Genomic DNA, 14,774 nt, shown 5'->3' on the forward strand with positions numbered 1-14,774 from the left:
CCTACAGATACTTCTTAATTAGGTGACCGCAGAAAGCGAAGAAGAATATGGACCATCACTCAACAGAGCAAGAAATATATGATAATAACAAAGACAACTCAGGACATTCGTGAGATATATGTACAGCATCAGCCTATTGAAATAGTAAGAGAATTCAAATACCTAGATACAACTATTAATGAAAACAATGACAGCTCTCAACAAATACGAATCAGAATCAAACAGGCCAGAAGCGCATTTACAAGAATACAGAGGCTTTTCTGCTGTAGAAACTTAAACCTTAAGTTAAAAATACGACTGCTGAGTTGCAACGTGCTATCCGTATTATAATACGGGATGGAAGCGTGGACACTGAAGAAAATTGATGTAAGGAGACTGAAGACAAAATCCGGAAAAAAAGATCCATAGGAAGGAGACGTAACTCATGTAATAACGACTTATTTAGAGCCGCTGTCTCAAAATTAAAAATCGCTGTGATGATTGCTAACTTTCGACGCGCAGACAGCCCCTTGAGAAGAAGAAGATACAAAAATTCAATAAAATTTTGTCGTCAATTTTAAATGTTTCCATATTTATAAATTTAATAAATAATATTGTTTACTTTTTATTTATATACGGGATTAACCCCTGTGGCTAAGTACGATCCTGGCATCTGCCAGATTCTTCAATAATTATATGAAATAATTCTCGACACACCTAATTCATTCTATGACGTCATAATTAATGACGCACTGAAAAGTACCTCTGGGATGTTCTATACCTCATACGTCGCGATCCGACGAGAGGTCGCGCCTCCACCACGAAATGAGCCAAAAATGACCAGAATTTGACAATGACAATTAAAATAATGGCTAAACTGTCATGTAACTAACCTAAATAATTTTAAGATCCTTAAATCTTAAATCGCTTGATGTGTTCTTCACCAACAACTCCTTGATAGGGACGCCTTGTTCTTGATAAATGTACATCTTTTTTTTGCACGATATCTATCATTTGGTAGAACCTCAACAATCCTGAATGGCCCTCTATACTTTTCTATAAGTATATTCTAAGTATATTTTGCTGGAAAACTTGTAACTTTTGTCAATACCAGGTCACCAACAGCATATTTCACTGGAGAGCATATTTTTTTATTAAATTCATTATTCTGTTTGATTTTATTTTCGTCTAATCGTTTAGCTATATCCTTTCTCAATGACGCTACATCAATAATGTCCATATCATTATCAACTATGTATTTGTCCCCATCAACTCTCAATTTATTTCCAAAAAACACTTCACTGGGAGAAGATTTAGTTATTCGGTGTTTTGTCTCGTTTATTCATTGTTGAATGTTTTTTAAATTCTTATCCCACATATCGGACTCAAATTTTGCACCCATTGTGGCAATGGTATCCAGTAATGTTTTATTTGCCCTTTGTTGATCCTGCATCTGATATCATTCGTTTGGTGTTACCGAATATTTTAAAAATTTCTTCTAAAGCACGAATAACATGTTTTACTTGATGGAGGGATGCTGGTTTTCAACATCCCTTCACGTAGAGTCTTGTTTGCTAACAGTGTCTCTTTCAGCGGTTTGTACTTGCTGTAAGTCCAATTGGTCCGCTAGCCTTCGAATACTCAGTAATAGAAACTAAAATGGACTCTTAAATGTGATTTAGTCTGGCCTGTTGAATAGATTGATATAATGAAATAAAACAATAACTTGTTTAGCTAGAACTGTAATTGAAAAAGGACAAGAAATAGAAATTTATAAACTGCGAGTGAATAACTAATCGTAAGGAACCTAATTAGAAAATTACAGTTTACGAACGAAAACACCATAACACTTCACATTAAGGGTTCCCGATATATTGCGTAACTTGCGATTGCGAACGTGGAGAAAAACTCTCCGAAACTTGAAAAGTAGGTCTAAACCCTACAACTATTGCTAATTCACTGGCTTCCCCTAGCCTCTCCGAAATATTTGGCTATGCCTTTTGAAGGATCTACCGGTTTAAGGTCAATATGGGCGGAGATTAACATTCTAAGAAATAAGTCAATGCAGGCAAGGAATTTATTTAGGTAAGCGATGCGGCGGAAATATTTTTATTTGTTTTGAAATAGAATTATTTGGTTGGAGATTATTGTTCTCCAACATTCCCCCCGGCGTTAGAGCCTTGTGGTCTAACCTACTCTTCTTTATCTTGCCTAGGGAGAACCGAAATTTTAGAGATTGCCCTTGTAAATTGACCATTGATGGTCTTTAACTTGACCACTCTGACTTTGCCATCTTGACCGGGCATTGTATCAACTACCCGTGCTAAAGGCCATTTTAGAGGAGGTACATCGTCCTCTCTCAGAAGAACTAAGTCATTGACTTTTATGTTATCCCTAGGTCGGGACCATTTTGGAGAGTTTTGTAAGCGGTTTAAGTAGTCAACAGACCACTTTTTCCAGAAACTTTGTTGTACTTTTGCAATTTGTTGAAACACGGATAGTTTATTTTCCGGGATTTTTTCTAAGTTTTGCTCAGGATGCGCAGTCAGGCTGGAGCCTATTATAAAGTGCCCAGGACTGAGAAAAGTGTAATCGGAAGGGTCGCTGGACATGGCACAGATAGGCCTTGAATTCATCACAGCTTCAATTTGAACCATGACAGTATAAAACTGTTCGAAAGTGAAAGAAGAAGAGCCTATTAGTCTACGCATATGATATTTAGCGCTTTTTACTGAAGCTTCCCAGATCCCAGCCCAATGAGGAGATCTAGGGGGAATAAACTTCCATGAGATTTGATTTTCAGATAGATATTCCACAATGGTTTGAGAATTTGACTTATTTTTAAAGAATTTGTATAAGTCGTAGAGTTGGTTTCTTGCACCAGAAAAACATGTGGCATTGTCACTGTAAATGACGGTTGGGTTACCACGTCGGGAGATGAACCTTTTGAGTGTTAATAGAAAGGAAGAAGTTGTTAGATCAGAAACAACCTCTATGTGCACAGCTTTGGTCACCATGCACACGAAAATGGCTATGTATGCCTTGACTTTTGGCGCTTTTCGGAGTGAAGAAGATTTTAACAGAAAGGGTCCACCATAATCTACACCTATTTTTTGAAAAGGTCTTGTTGTAATGGACAACCTATCTTCAGGTAAGTTACCCATTAGCTGTTGTGCAGGAGTGCACGAAAATCGGAAACATGTGGTGCAGTTGCGAATAATTCGTTTTGCTTCCTTTAGACCATTGAGAGGCCAGAATTTCAACCGAAGGTTTGAGAGAACTGTTTGAGCACCAGCATGTCCCAATCTGATATGCTCATTTTTGATGATAAGATTGACGGTATGATTTTTGGATGGAAGTAGTATCGGATGTTTTTGCAAATAGTCTATGTCGGGACAGTTTGTAAGTCTGCCTTCAACTCTGAGAAAATTAGAAGAATCTACAAATGGTTTTAGTGAAACAATGTTTTTATTTGAAATAAATTTGTTATTTTTAAGCTCCGCAATTTCTTTTGAGAATGCATCACCTTGAATTTGTTTGATGATGAAATCCATAGCATAATTTAACTCCGCCACAGAAAGGGGTTCAGAAATTTTTTGTTTTTTACAATTAGAAATAAACCGAAATACGTACGCTACTGTACGTTTTAAGCGTGAAATATTTGAGAAACGTGAAAAAATTCTCATCCAGAAGTTTTCTACGTTAAAATTTACCACGAGGCTTATTTTTCGTTCCTCGGGCAGGTTTTCGAGCACTTTGTCATTTGCTAGATTGGAAACATTGAAATTTTTATCTCGTAAGCATTTAGGGCCTTGCCACCAGAAATCGCTATTGAGAATTTCAGAACCAGACATTCCTCGAGAAAGAAGGTCTGCGGCATTTTGTGCAGACTTTATGTAAAGCCATGTAAAGTTTTGAGTTAACTCTTGGACAAATGCTACCCGGTGAGCCACGAAAACCGACCACCGACTTGGGTGACTTTTACACCACGACAGAGCTACCTGGGAGTCTGACCAGAGGGTGACTGAATGAAATTTTACAGGTTGATTTTCAAAGATAGAAATTATTTTTGAAACAAGTTTTGAAAGGAGAACCATTGCACACAGCTCAAGCCTAGGAAGTGTTACCGTCTTTAACGGAGTTATCCTTGATTTGGAAGAAACTAATGCACAGCATATGGTCTCATCGGCATAGAAAGTTCTCAGGTATACGCATGCGCCATAAGCTGCCAAGCTGCTGTCAGAAAATCCATGAAGCTCAACCTTTAGAATTACTTTTTCAGAAAAGTAGAAACGAGGAATTTTTAAATATTTTAATTGTGACAAGTCCTGTAGAAACTTGTTCCAATCGTTTAGAATATTTTTGTCCAAAATTTCTGTGTCCCAGTGAATTTTTTGCAGATAGAGTTTCTGCATAAGCATTTTGCCTTTAACAATGAATGGATTGATTAGTCCCAGAGGGTCGAAACATTGTGCTAATGCAGACAGGATTTTCCTTTTTGTTACTGGGGGGCAGAAATTACTTTCGGGGACGGAAATAGTTATTTGGTCTTTCGCAGGGTCCCATTTTAGGCCTAGAACTTTGCTGGAAGTAGAATCGAAATTTAGGTCATATTCCTGAGTAGTATTTTTTGAATGTTTTGGATTAATTTTTTGTAGGAATATGGATGAATTTGAATGAAATTTATGTAATGTAAAACCATGGCGGTCTAGAACAGAATTTAATTGCTGAAGTATTTCGAGCAATTCTTCAATATTATTTGACCCACATAAACCATCATCTACATAGAATTGGGTTTCGAGAAAATGTGAGGCCAATGGGAATTGAATTTTATTTTTATTTGAAATCTCTTGCAAGACTCTCGTTGCAAGAAATGGGGCGCTGTTTGTCCCGTATGTAACAGTATTAAGTTGAATACATTTTATAGAATCGTGGGTATCGTCCCTCCACAGAATATTTTGTAGAAAACGTTGATCTTTGTTGATCCACGTCTGTCGAAACATTTTTTGAATATCACAGGAAAATATGAATTTGTATTGCCTGAAACGAACCAGAATATCGAATAGATCAGGTTGGACCTGATACCCTTTTAATGAAATATCGTTCAGACTTTTTCCTGTAGAGCTTTTACAACTAGCATCCATGACGACACGCAAAGTTGTACTTTTATTTTGTTCGTTGATGACACACAAATGTGGAATAAAATATTTTTTGTCCGAATTTTCATTCACGAACGAAAGCGGTACATATTCAGCATGCCCTGAAGAAATATATGTGTCAATGAAGTTTTTGTACTCGAAAAATAATTTTTTATCTTTTTGGAATTTATTTTCGAGCGAGAGAAAACGCCGTTTGGCTATGGAAAATAAATCACCCAGTAATTGATGTTCTTGTGCACTTTTTAATGGAATATCTACTTCAAAACGTCCATTTTCAAGGATCTTTGTTGTAGTTTGAAATATTTGTTCGGCCAGCTCGTCAGCTTCCGACAGAATAGGTTTTTGAGAAAGTTCTTCCATGTTCCAAAATTTTGTGAGCAGCTCATCCGTGCTACACGTAGAAAGTAGAGCAACCTCTCCAGAAACATTGTTTGCTACTGTGGGTGCCGTCAAGTGAGGAGCTATCACGCCGGCAATTAGGTACCCCAGATGCGAAGCCTGCAAGATTGGAAGCCTGGGGCCAAGAGGAATTATTTCCGGAAGAATTAGGTCGTAGTACAAATCTGACCCAACCAAGATGTCTATTTGACTAGGTTTGTGAAAGGAATCATCGGCGAGAAAAACGTCCCCTGGAATTGGTAACTTTTTTGTAAGAATGCGGAACTGTGGAAGATTGCAAGTAATATTTTCTAAGATAGCACATGAAATTTTGAAAGACTTTTTATTGTAGTTAGAATGCATTTTTATGTTGACCATCTTTTTTGAAACCGAATTATTTTGGCCTATGCCAGAGATATTTAGAGAAATGTCATACTGCTTATAACCCAGCCTACCAGCGAGACACCGGGTACAAAAGCTATTCTGATTTCCTGTATCGAGTAACAATCGGGCCGTTAAAGGGCTCCCGTTTTTGTCGAAAATGGTGACTTTGGCCATAGCGAGAAGTATGTTTGAATTTTTTACGGACAAAGCAGAAAAAGAATTTGTAAGAGGTTCTTGCCCTTGAACTGAAGGACCTTGAAAATTTAAATTAGACGAATGTTCGCGTTTGTAATTGTTTGAATTTGTAGAAGTTGACGGACTTTCATTGTTATGGGTCGTAGAAAAAGTATAATCTTTACCCGAAATGTGAAGAACAGTGTTATGGCGCTTTTTACATATGGTGCATCCATGTTTTGAGGAGCAGTTTTTAGAATTATGCCTACCTAAGCAGTTTACGCAGAGACCTTTTGAATTTACGAATTTTATTTTTTCATCATGCTGAATGTTTTTGAAAAATTGACATTTATAAATTTTATGACCTTGTTTTTTGCAGTAAATACAATAAAAGTCAGAAACTAAATTATTTGAAATATTATTTTTATTTGAATCCTCTGATGTGTTATTACTGTATGCATGATGTGAAACTTCCACGGTTTTGGTTTGCCTAGGATTTGTATTTTCCAGACTTTCCAGAACAATGCACCTTTTTTCAAGAAATTTAAGAAAAGCATCTAAATTTGGTATATCTGTATGATTTCGCTCAGTTTCAAAAAGTCTCCTTGTTGAAAAGTCTAATTTGCTTTGTAGCAGAAAAACTAAAATTATATCAATGAGCTCTGAACTTGAAAATTGCAAATTTTTTAGCAGTTGCATGTTTTTTGTTACAGTTGTTAGAAAATTTCTGAGAATTTGCGGTGAGCTGTTGCTCAGTGTAGGAATGTCTAGAATTTCTGTTAAATAAGAATTTATGATTGTGACCTTATTTTGATAGCGGTTTTTTAGAATATCCAAAGCAATTGAAAAATTTTCATTGGTGACTTTCAAAGAATCCACCAATTTTAGAGAATCACCCTGTAGGTAACTTTTTAAGTAAAGAAATCTTTGGATATCAGAAAGGGACTGATTTTTTATTATCAGTGTGTCGAATAGTTCATAGAAGCTTTCAAAATCACTTACGTGTCCAGAAAATTTGTTTATACTGATTTCTGGGAGTTTTACGGCCATTTGTTTAGTAGCGCTTCCTGTATTGGTAATTTCCAATGATTTAATTGAATTTTGAATTTTTGAAAGCGTCACAAAATAATTTTCTTCAAACAAAGCACGATCAGATTCTTGAGAATCGTCCAGGAATTCAATTTCATCCTGTACGCTGTTGAAGTCAGAGAAAAGGTCTCTTAACCTATCTTCTCGTGTTTTGAATGAGAAAATATCTTTTTCCGAGTCGTGGTTTATTTCTAGCCACGCTTGAATTCTACCAACAGAATCTAGTATAGACTGCTTCTTTTTTGTTAATTTATCTAAACCTTTATTGCTCATTGTAATAACTTTAATTTGTTTATTTTTAAATGAAATTATTATTTATTTTTGAATTAATTAATTCTGAATTATTAATTTTGAATTTTAACAAGCATGCAATAAGCTAAACTAAAAATTTAACCCTGAATAGTTCTTTAACAAAGTTTACCTTTATAAGAACACTAAGTTGCACTAGATTTTTGAAATAACTTTTTGAATTTATATAAAAAAGTTTGATTTGTACGTCACCCCTGGGTTCTTAGTATGTACTTGAATGTGGGCTGCCTATCCCGCTCTGGAATCAGCTAGTCCTGGAACAGCATTTCTTGAAGTAATCACTGGTTTTCTTTAAACTATCACTGTTTTGTTTTGTTTATCGAATGTTTGTTTGTCCGTAGAATAAACAACGCACTCACTATGTCTCTAGGAATTGTTGTCTATCGACGAGAATATCCGAAACACACGAAATTTTTACTGTCTTTTTGAAAGCACAGAATTATATAAATTGAATATTTTAGGCCAGAAAGTCGGCTAGTAAAATCAAAATCCGGCTCGAAGTGAACAAATGGAGGGATGCTGGTTTTCAACATCCCTTCACGTAGAGTCTTGTTTGCTAACAGTGTCTCTTTCAGCGGTTTGTACTTGCTGTAAGTCCAATTGGTCCGCTAGCCTTCGAATACTCAGTAATAGAAACTTAAATGGACTCTTAAATGTGATTTAGTCTGGCCTGTTGAATAGATTGATATAATGAAATAAAACAATAACTTGTTTAGCTAGAACTGTAATTGAAAAAGGACAAGAAATAGAAATTTATAAACTGCGAGTGAATAACTAATCGTAAGGAACCTAATTAGAAAATTACAGTTTACGAACGAAAACACCATAACACTTCACATTAAGGGTTTTCGATATATTGCGTAACTTGCGATTGCGAACGTGGAGAAAAACTCTCCGAAACTTGAAAAGTAGGTCTAAACCCTACAACTATTGCTAATTCACTGGCTTCCCCTAGCCTCTCCGAAATATTTGGCTATGCCTTTTGAAGGATCTACCGGTTTAAGGTCAATATGGGCGGAGATTAACATTCTAAGAAATAAGTCAATGCAGGCAAGGAATTTATTTAGGTAAGCGATGCGGCGGAAATATTTTTATTTGTTTTGAAATAGAATTATTTGGTTGGAGATTATTGTTCTCCAACACCTGATGTATCTGGGACAGCTTCAACAAACACAAATTTAGAAAAGGCATGAATCAAAACCAAGACGTATTTATTTTGTGATTTCAGTAAAGGTTCTGACAGTTCGGCGTATTTTCCCATGTTAAATCCCATAAGAAATCGCTAAGGTCCATTCTGGTCATTTTTGGCTCATTTCGTGGTGGGGGTAAAACGACTCATCGGATCGTGACGTGTGAGGTATTGTTGGAAAGGGGAGGAAGTAACGAATACATTGAAGCAAAAAACAAAGATGGTGGCAGTGTCAAAACGGCACTAAGCTGTTAACGTCTAAACGGCTCAACGTACAACAACGTTGCATCGTTATCGTTACAATCTTTTTTTAGTAATTGCGTCAATTTTGCAGTCCGTCTTGCAAAATTTGGTATGAAATTTCGGAAAAATGATATCAATCTAGGAAATTGCCTTAATTGATGCTGATTATTTGGCAAAGGAAATTTTTTTACTGACTCAGTCTGATGTTTACTTGGTGAAATTTTATTAAATGAAATTTCATATCCCAAGTAGGTAATTTTTGTCATTAAAAATTTTGATTTTGACATCTTTACAGTTAAACCATAATCTTCTAATACTTGTAATTGAAATTTTATTTAATAGTTCTAGGCCTTCCTCAATACTTTATGAGGGAATTAAGATATCATCCAAATACGGAGTAATACTGTTTTGTTTAGATGGTTCAAAGATTTTGTTTGTCATTTCTTGAAATACAGTCGGTGCATTAGATAACCCAAAGGGACAGCGTAAATATTCATAATTTCCTTGACTATAGTAACGAATGCTGTGTATTTGATTGAGTTATCTGCCATAGGAATTTGATGATATCCTGCTGCCAATTCCAAGGACGTAAAATATTTATAATTATATAAGTTGTTAATTATCTCTTCAATTATTGGCATTGTCGGAGGTATCTTTTTTAAAATTGTATTTACATGCCTATAATCTACCACCAGACGGTTTTGACCATCGTTTTTATCAATGTAAAAAGAAGGGCTTGCGAAAGATGAATTACTCTTTTTTGATGAATTTTTGTTCATTTTATTTACTTTTGTCTCTTGACATTCCTTGTTCTTTTTAAAACAGTGTTGTTCAATATGACCTTTAATTTTACAAAATCTGCATATTTGGTATCTGTGGTGACAATCTTTTTTTTAAGTGACCCTGAACGTTGTTAACAAATTTGTTAGTATGTACAAATTTTGATTTGGAAAAAACAATTTGATTTATTAAATCATACAATTTTTCTGGACTTTTGTGATAAAGCTTATTTCTTAAATAAACTGCCAATAAATTGACATCTTTGATTTGAGCAACTTCAATAGCAGATTTAATATGTTTGTCTCCAATAGCACCAATTATAAAAAAATCTTTACTTTACAGAAAAATTTACTTTAAGTTTATTAATTTTTGCTAAATGTTCAAAATAAAATTCATATAATGAAGAACCCTCTGTTGGTTTATGATGGGCTACGTCCATAAAAAGACTATACGTATTTCGTGTACTTTAAAAAGTATTTTCCAACACTGATTCTGCCCAAGAAAATTGAGACCATGCAACTTCATTTTCAATAAAGCTAGCGTACCATGTTTTAGCGATACCTCTAAGCTTAAAAATCGCTTGAAATATGTAATTATCAGACCAACGATACGTCTTAGCATTGTGCTCTATTATTTCAATCGATCGATCTATTTCTCCAATTAGTGGATAAAATTCAGGAACAAAACTGACGGATTCAATATTTCTACTCGTAAAATTATAAGATGTAGATGGTGAATTTATTATTGTGGCATTTTCTTTAATTTGAGGCAAAGGCGAAAGCGTATAGGTTCTATTTATTTTTGAATTTTTTTATCTACTTCTTGACTTGTTGACGTGTTTTTTTCGTTTTCGTATGCCTTGACTCCCTTCCCGGCGAAGAATCCGTGGACGAAATAGTTCTGGCTTCACTATTTGAACTACTATTTCGCTTGGACTTTTTCTTTTTTGGCATTTTTGACACTTTCATTCACTTAACATTAAAAATATTTCACTAAACTCTACCGTGTCCTCGACGCATCAAGGAATTTGGATATCGGTTAAAATACTTGGGAATTCCAAGGTTGGCCAAATCCAAATTTCTAATTGATTTGATGCAGAGAAATTCCACTTTCGCTACGTAAAACAAAGGATTTGTTTTACATAAAAACAGGTAGATTTTCTCTCATCGGTCAGTCGAGCTTGCCTCTTCTACTGTAGACCTAGTCGGTGCTATTATTGTTCCAACTAAGTTATTGTTTTATTTCTGATTTCCTATATACCATTTTTTTTTATTTTAGCATTATTGTATATTCAGACCTTTTCAGGTTAGAATATTATATTAATCTATATTTGTTCATGTACTGATTGTTTGATATTTTATTTGAATATTTTGATTGTTTATTTTTCTTGTATTTTGTGTCTAAGTTGTTCTTCCGTAAGTTAAGAACACTTAGAAATATTTATCTTGCTTTTTCTATTTTATATATTTGATTTTGTACTTTGTATCTAAGTAGTTCTTTTCGGTAAGTCAAAGAGCTCTTATAAGTATTTCTCTGATATCTGACTTGTTATTTTATTGTGTGTCTAAGTCGTTCTTTTCCGATAAGTCAAAAGAACCCTTAGAAATATTTTCATATCGCATTATTATTTCCGATATTTTATCTAAGATATTTTCTTTCTTAAGTTAAGAAAATACTTAATACATTTGTTTCTTTCATTTTCTATTTTATGCTAAGTTGTTTCTTCCGTAAGTCAAGAAACACTTAGCAATATTTTCACATCTTTTCTATATTTGATTTTTCTTATTTTCTATTATAAGTCGTTTCTTCCGTAAGTCAAGAAACACTTATAAATATTTGTGCATTTATTTTACTATATTTGATTCTCTTGTTTATTTTCTGTTCTAAGTTGTTTCTTCCGTAAGTCAAGAAACACTTAGACATATTTCTATAATCTGTTTCACTTTTGCATTTCTCGTTTTATATTTTGAGTATTTTATTTTTCCACTCTAAGTCGTTTCTTCCGTAAGTCAAGAAACACTTAGAAATATTTCCATATTTTACTCTCACATTTACATATTTCATTTATCTATATTTCTGTCCTAAGTTGTTTCTTCCGTAAGTCAAGAAACACTTAGAAACATTTTTTTCTTTGCATTATATTTTTATACCATTTAATTTAATTGTTTACTAAGTTATTCCTTTCGTAAGTCAAGGAATACTTAGATCATTTTAACCTATCTGTTTTCCCATTTTTGCTCTGTTACTTTGTAACTGTTCCTTGGAACCGTTACCTATAACAAATATTTGTCACTGGAACTGTTATTTATAACAGCGGTAGTATTTAACCTTTCTACCAGCGACAAACCAAAGATGGTGAATACCCGATCCAATTCCGGGGATAGGAAGAAGCCCGAAGAGCCGGCGATGGGTCCTACAGGCCCAAATGCCCCCTCTCGGCAACAACCGTAGGTCTTTTAATATAATTCTGATATCGTCTATTAAAATAGTTAAAACACTTATTTACGCAAATATATTTATTTTATTAACCAAACTCGTTCACATTGGTCAGAATTAATTACACCAAATTATATTTATTACTTTTTGCCACGAACTTAGGATACCAATTTATTATCTATCGCCTTCCGCTGTGTTTATATGTCATCACTGAACTACTCGTGACCATATAAGGAAATTAGTGACTTAAGTCGATCACCGTTTTAGGAATTGAGTTTGACTTGACAATGTCATAACAGAACTACCAGTATTACATTTTAAGCTGATTAGGACATTAGAAAGTTAGTGACTTAAGCTGATCAGCGTATTAGGATGATAGTGTGACTGTATTAGTAGGTACTCATCGGTAAAAAAAGTATCAACCACTCTTATGATACCATCTTTGTGGGTGTAGAATTTAGGGACATATGCAACTAGATTATTTTGTTTAACCCTCTATGGTACCATGTATATTTAAATATACAAATATTATCTCTGGTCTATATTGCTTTATATCGAGCTTAAAACAAAATTGGTCATTGTATATTCTAAAATACATGTTGCAGCAACTGTATTATGTAGGTTTTCTATAGAAAATAACAAAAATTCCAAATAACAGCGATAAAAAAAAATGGCAACATCGAGGAGGTTGTCTAATGACGTTGCTAGGAGGACCGCCCACTTCAGTGAATTATTTGTGGGGTTTTACGCAGGTAAAAATAGAAATAAAATTTAGTATTTAGTCTTGTAAAGTCTTTTGAATAGCAAGGTGTGTTTTGTGTTTCAATCTTCGACTCGTGAGAAGAAGTAGTGCATATTTTACAACTGTATATTCAAATATACACTATACACTGTGCAATAGTGACTGCATTTTTTGGTACTCGGTATTTTTATTTTCATCATGGATCCAACACGTTTTTATGGCAAACAAAAGGAAACAAATATACTTTTACCACATATTGACAGCGATCTTGATTATAGCAGCGATGATAGCATAACAGATGAAACTTATCTACCAGATATGTTACAAGATAAGTTTTTTTCCTGCATATTGCAACTTTTTTTAGTAAATTACATCTAGTAGTGATGATGAAACAGTCGAAGGTGAGCAATTGGGTCAGCAAGCGGATTCTTCTGATGATGAAGACCGACCGCTATCTCTATCAGACCTAACAAATAATCAAATTCCCATTTGTTCAAATTATGGAAAAAAGAAAATAGTTTTGAAATGGACAAATTCAAAGAATGAGGCAGCTCAAACGCCTCATTGGGGTGCCCACCTACATGATGAAACAGAAGTGAAAACTCCCGTCCAATATTTTTATAAATTAGTTGATAAAGCTTTGTTAGATTATATAGTGGAGCAATCAAATTTGTATGCTACACAAACAGATATATCTGGAAACTTTTCTATGGATTCAAAAGATCTGGAACAGTTTTTAGGAGCTTGTTTCTATATGTCACTAATATCAGTACCAGGTACTAGAAGGTATTGGAGTAATGCTTGTAGAATTTCTCAAGTCGCTGATGTAATGCCGTTACGAAGATTTGAGCAAATAAAAAAAATTTACATTTTGCTGATAATCATCAACTACCATCAAATCCGCCAGATCGTTTGTTCAAAATAAGCAACGTGATTAAAATCATAAGGCACAATATGAAGTCCATATCAATAGAGCAACATTTATCTGTCGACGAGCAAATTATTCCATATAAAGGACGTAGCGGACTAAAGCAATATAATCCCAAAAAGCCAAAGAAATGGGGTTACAAATTATTTTGTCTTGCAGGTGCGAGCGGCATAGTATATGATTTTGAGGTTTATTGTGGAGCTCAGAAGCAACCAGATGATTTACCAGATATAAGTGCCAGCAGTAATGTTGTTATTCGCTTAGCTGAACGCATACCAAAAAACCAAAACTTTTTGCTATTTTATGACAATTGGTTTTGCAGTCCTGAGTTGCAAATAAAATTATCTGAAAATGGCATCCAGAATTTGGGTACAGTTCGTACAAACAGGGTTCCCAAAAACAAGCTGCCAGCAGATAAAGTGCTAATGAAGCAAGGTCGAGGGAGTTGTGTGGAAAAGGTTGCTGTCCATAACAGCACAACACTCAGAGTTGTCAAATGGTATGACAATAAGGCAGTGACATTGCTAAGTACATTTGGCAGTGCTTCTCCTGAAACGACTGTCCAGAGGTACGACGTATAAAAGCGTAAAGCGTAGCGTAAAAAAAGGAAAGTATAACAATAAAATGCCCCAGTATTATTATTTTATATAATGAATTTATGGGGGGAGTGGATTTGATAGATTCTCTCTTGGCACTTTACCGAACAAAGATTCGGTCCAGAAAATATTATCTTAGAATATTGTTTCATCTAATGAAATGACATGAGCGTCATAATTGCTTGGCTTATGTATAGGCGAGCTAGATGACTGTGGAATTCCTAAAAAACAACAGCTGTCTTTATATGACTTCAAGGCAGATGTTGCTCAGAGTTTATGTTGGGCTAGTAAGTTAGCAAAAAGAGGTCGCACATCCGGCAGTACACCATCATTGGACAAAAAAATAATTAAAACTTGTGTCTCCGCAAACACAGACTGTATTGCTGAT

At 34.6% G+C, this 14,774-nt stretch overlaps 1 protein-coding gene across 1 annotated transcript; it reads right to left on the bottom strand.

Annotated features, from left to right (window-relative positions):
• Window positions 1-2,171: 2,171 nt before the first annotated feature.
• Window positions 2,172-7,436, bottom strand: LOC140431225 (uncharacterized). Its single transcript, XM_072519159.1, has 2 exons — window positions 7,077-7,436; window positions 2,172-5,801 (listed from the first exon to the last, which is right to left on the bottom strand). The coding sequence occupies exons 1-2, from the start codon at window positions 7,434-7,436 to the stop codon at window positions 2,172-2,174; spliced, it is 3,990 nt and encodes a 1,329-aa protein (XP_072375260.1).
• Window positions 7,437-14,774: the final 7,338 nt, after the last annotated feature.

The sequence above is a fragment of the Diabrotica undecimpunctata genome, unplaced genomic scaffold (genome assembly GCF_040954645.1).
Source record: "Diabrotica undecimpunctata isolate CICGRU unplaced genomic scaffold, icDiaUnde3 ctg00000595.1, whole genome shotgun sequence".
In the NCBI taxonomy this organism is placed as follows: domain Eukaryota; kingdom Metazoa; phylum Arthropoda; class Insecta; order Coleoptera; family Chrysomelidae; genus Diabrotica; species Diabrotica undecimpunctata.

Coding starts and splice junctions, on each gene's coding strand:
- LOC140431225 (XM_072519159.1), bottom strand. CDS start 7,436: ATGAGCAATAAAGGTTTAGATAAATTAACAAAAAAGAAGCAGTCTATA. Junction 5,802..7,076: donor TAAACAAATTTTCTGGACAC/GTAAGTGATTTT, acceptor AATCTTCCACAG/TTCCGCATTCTTACAAAAAA.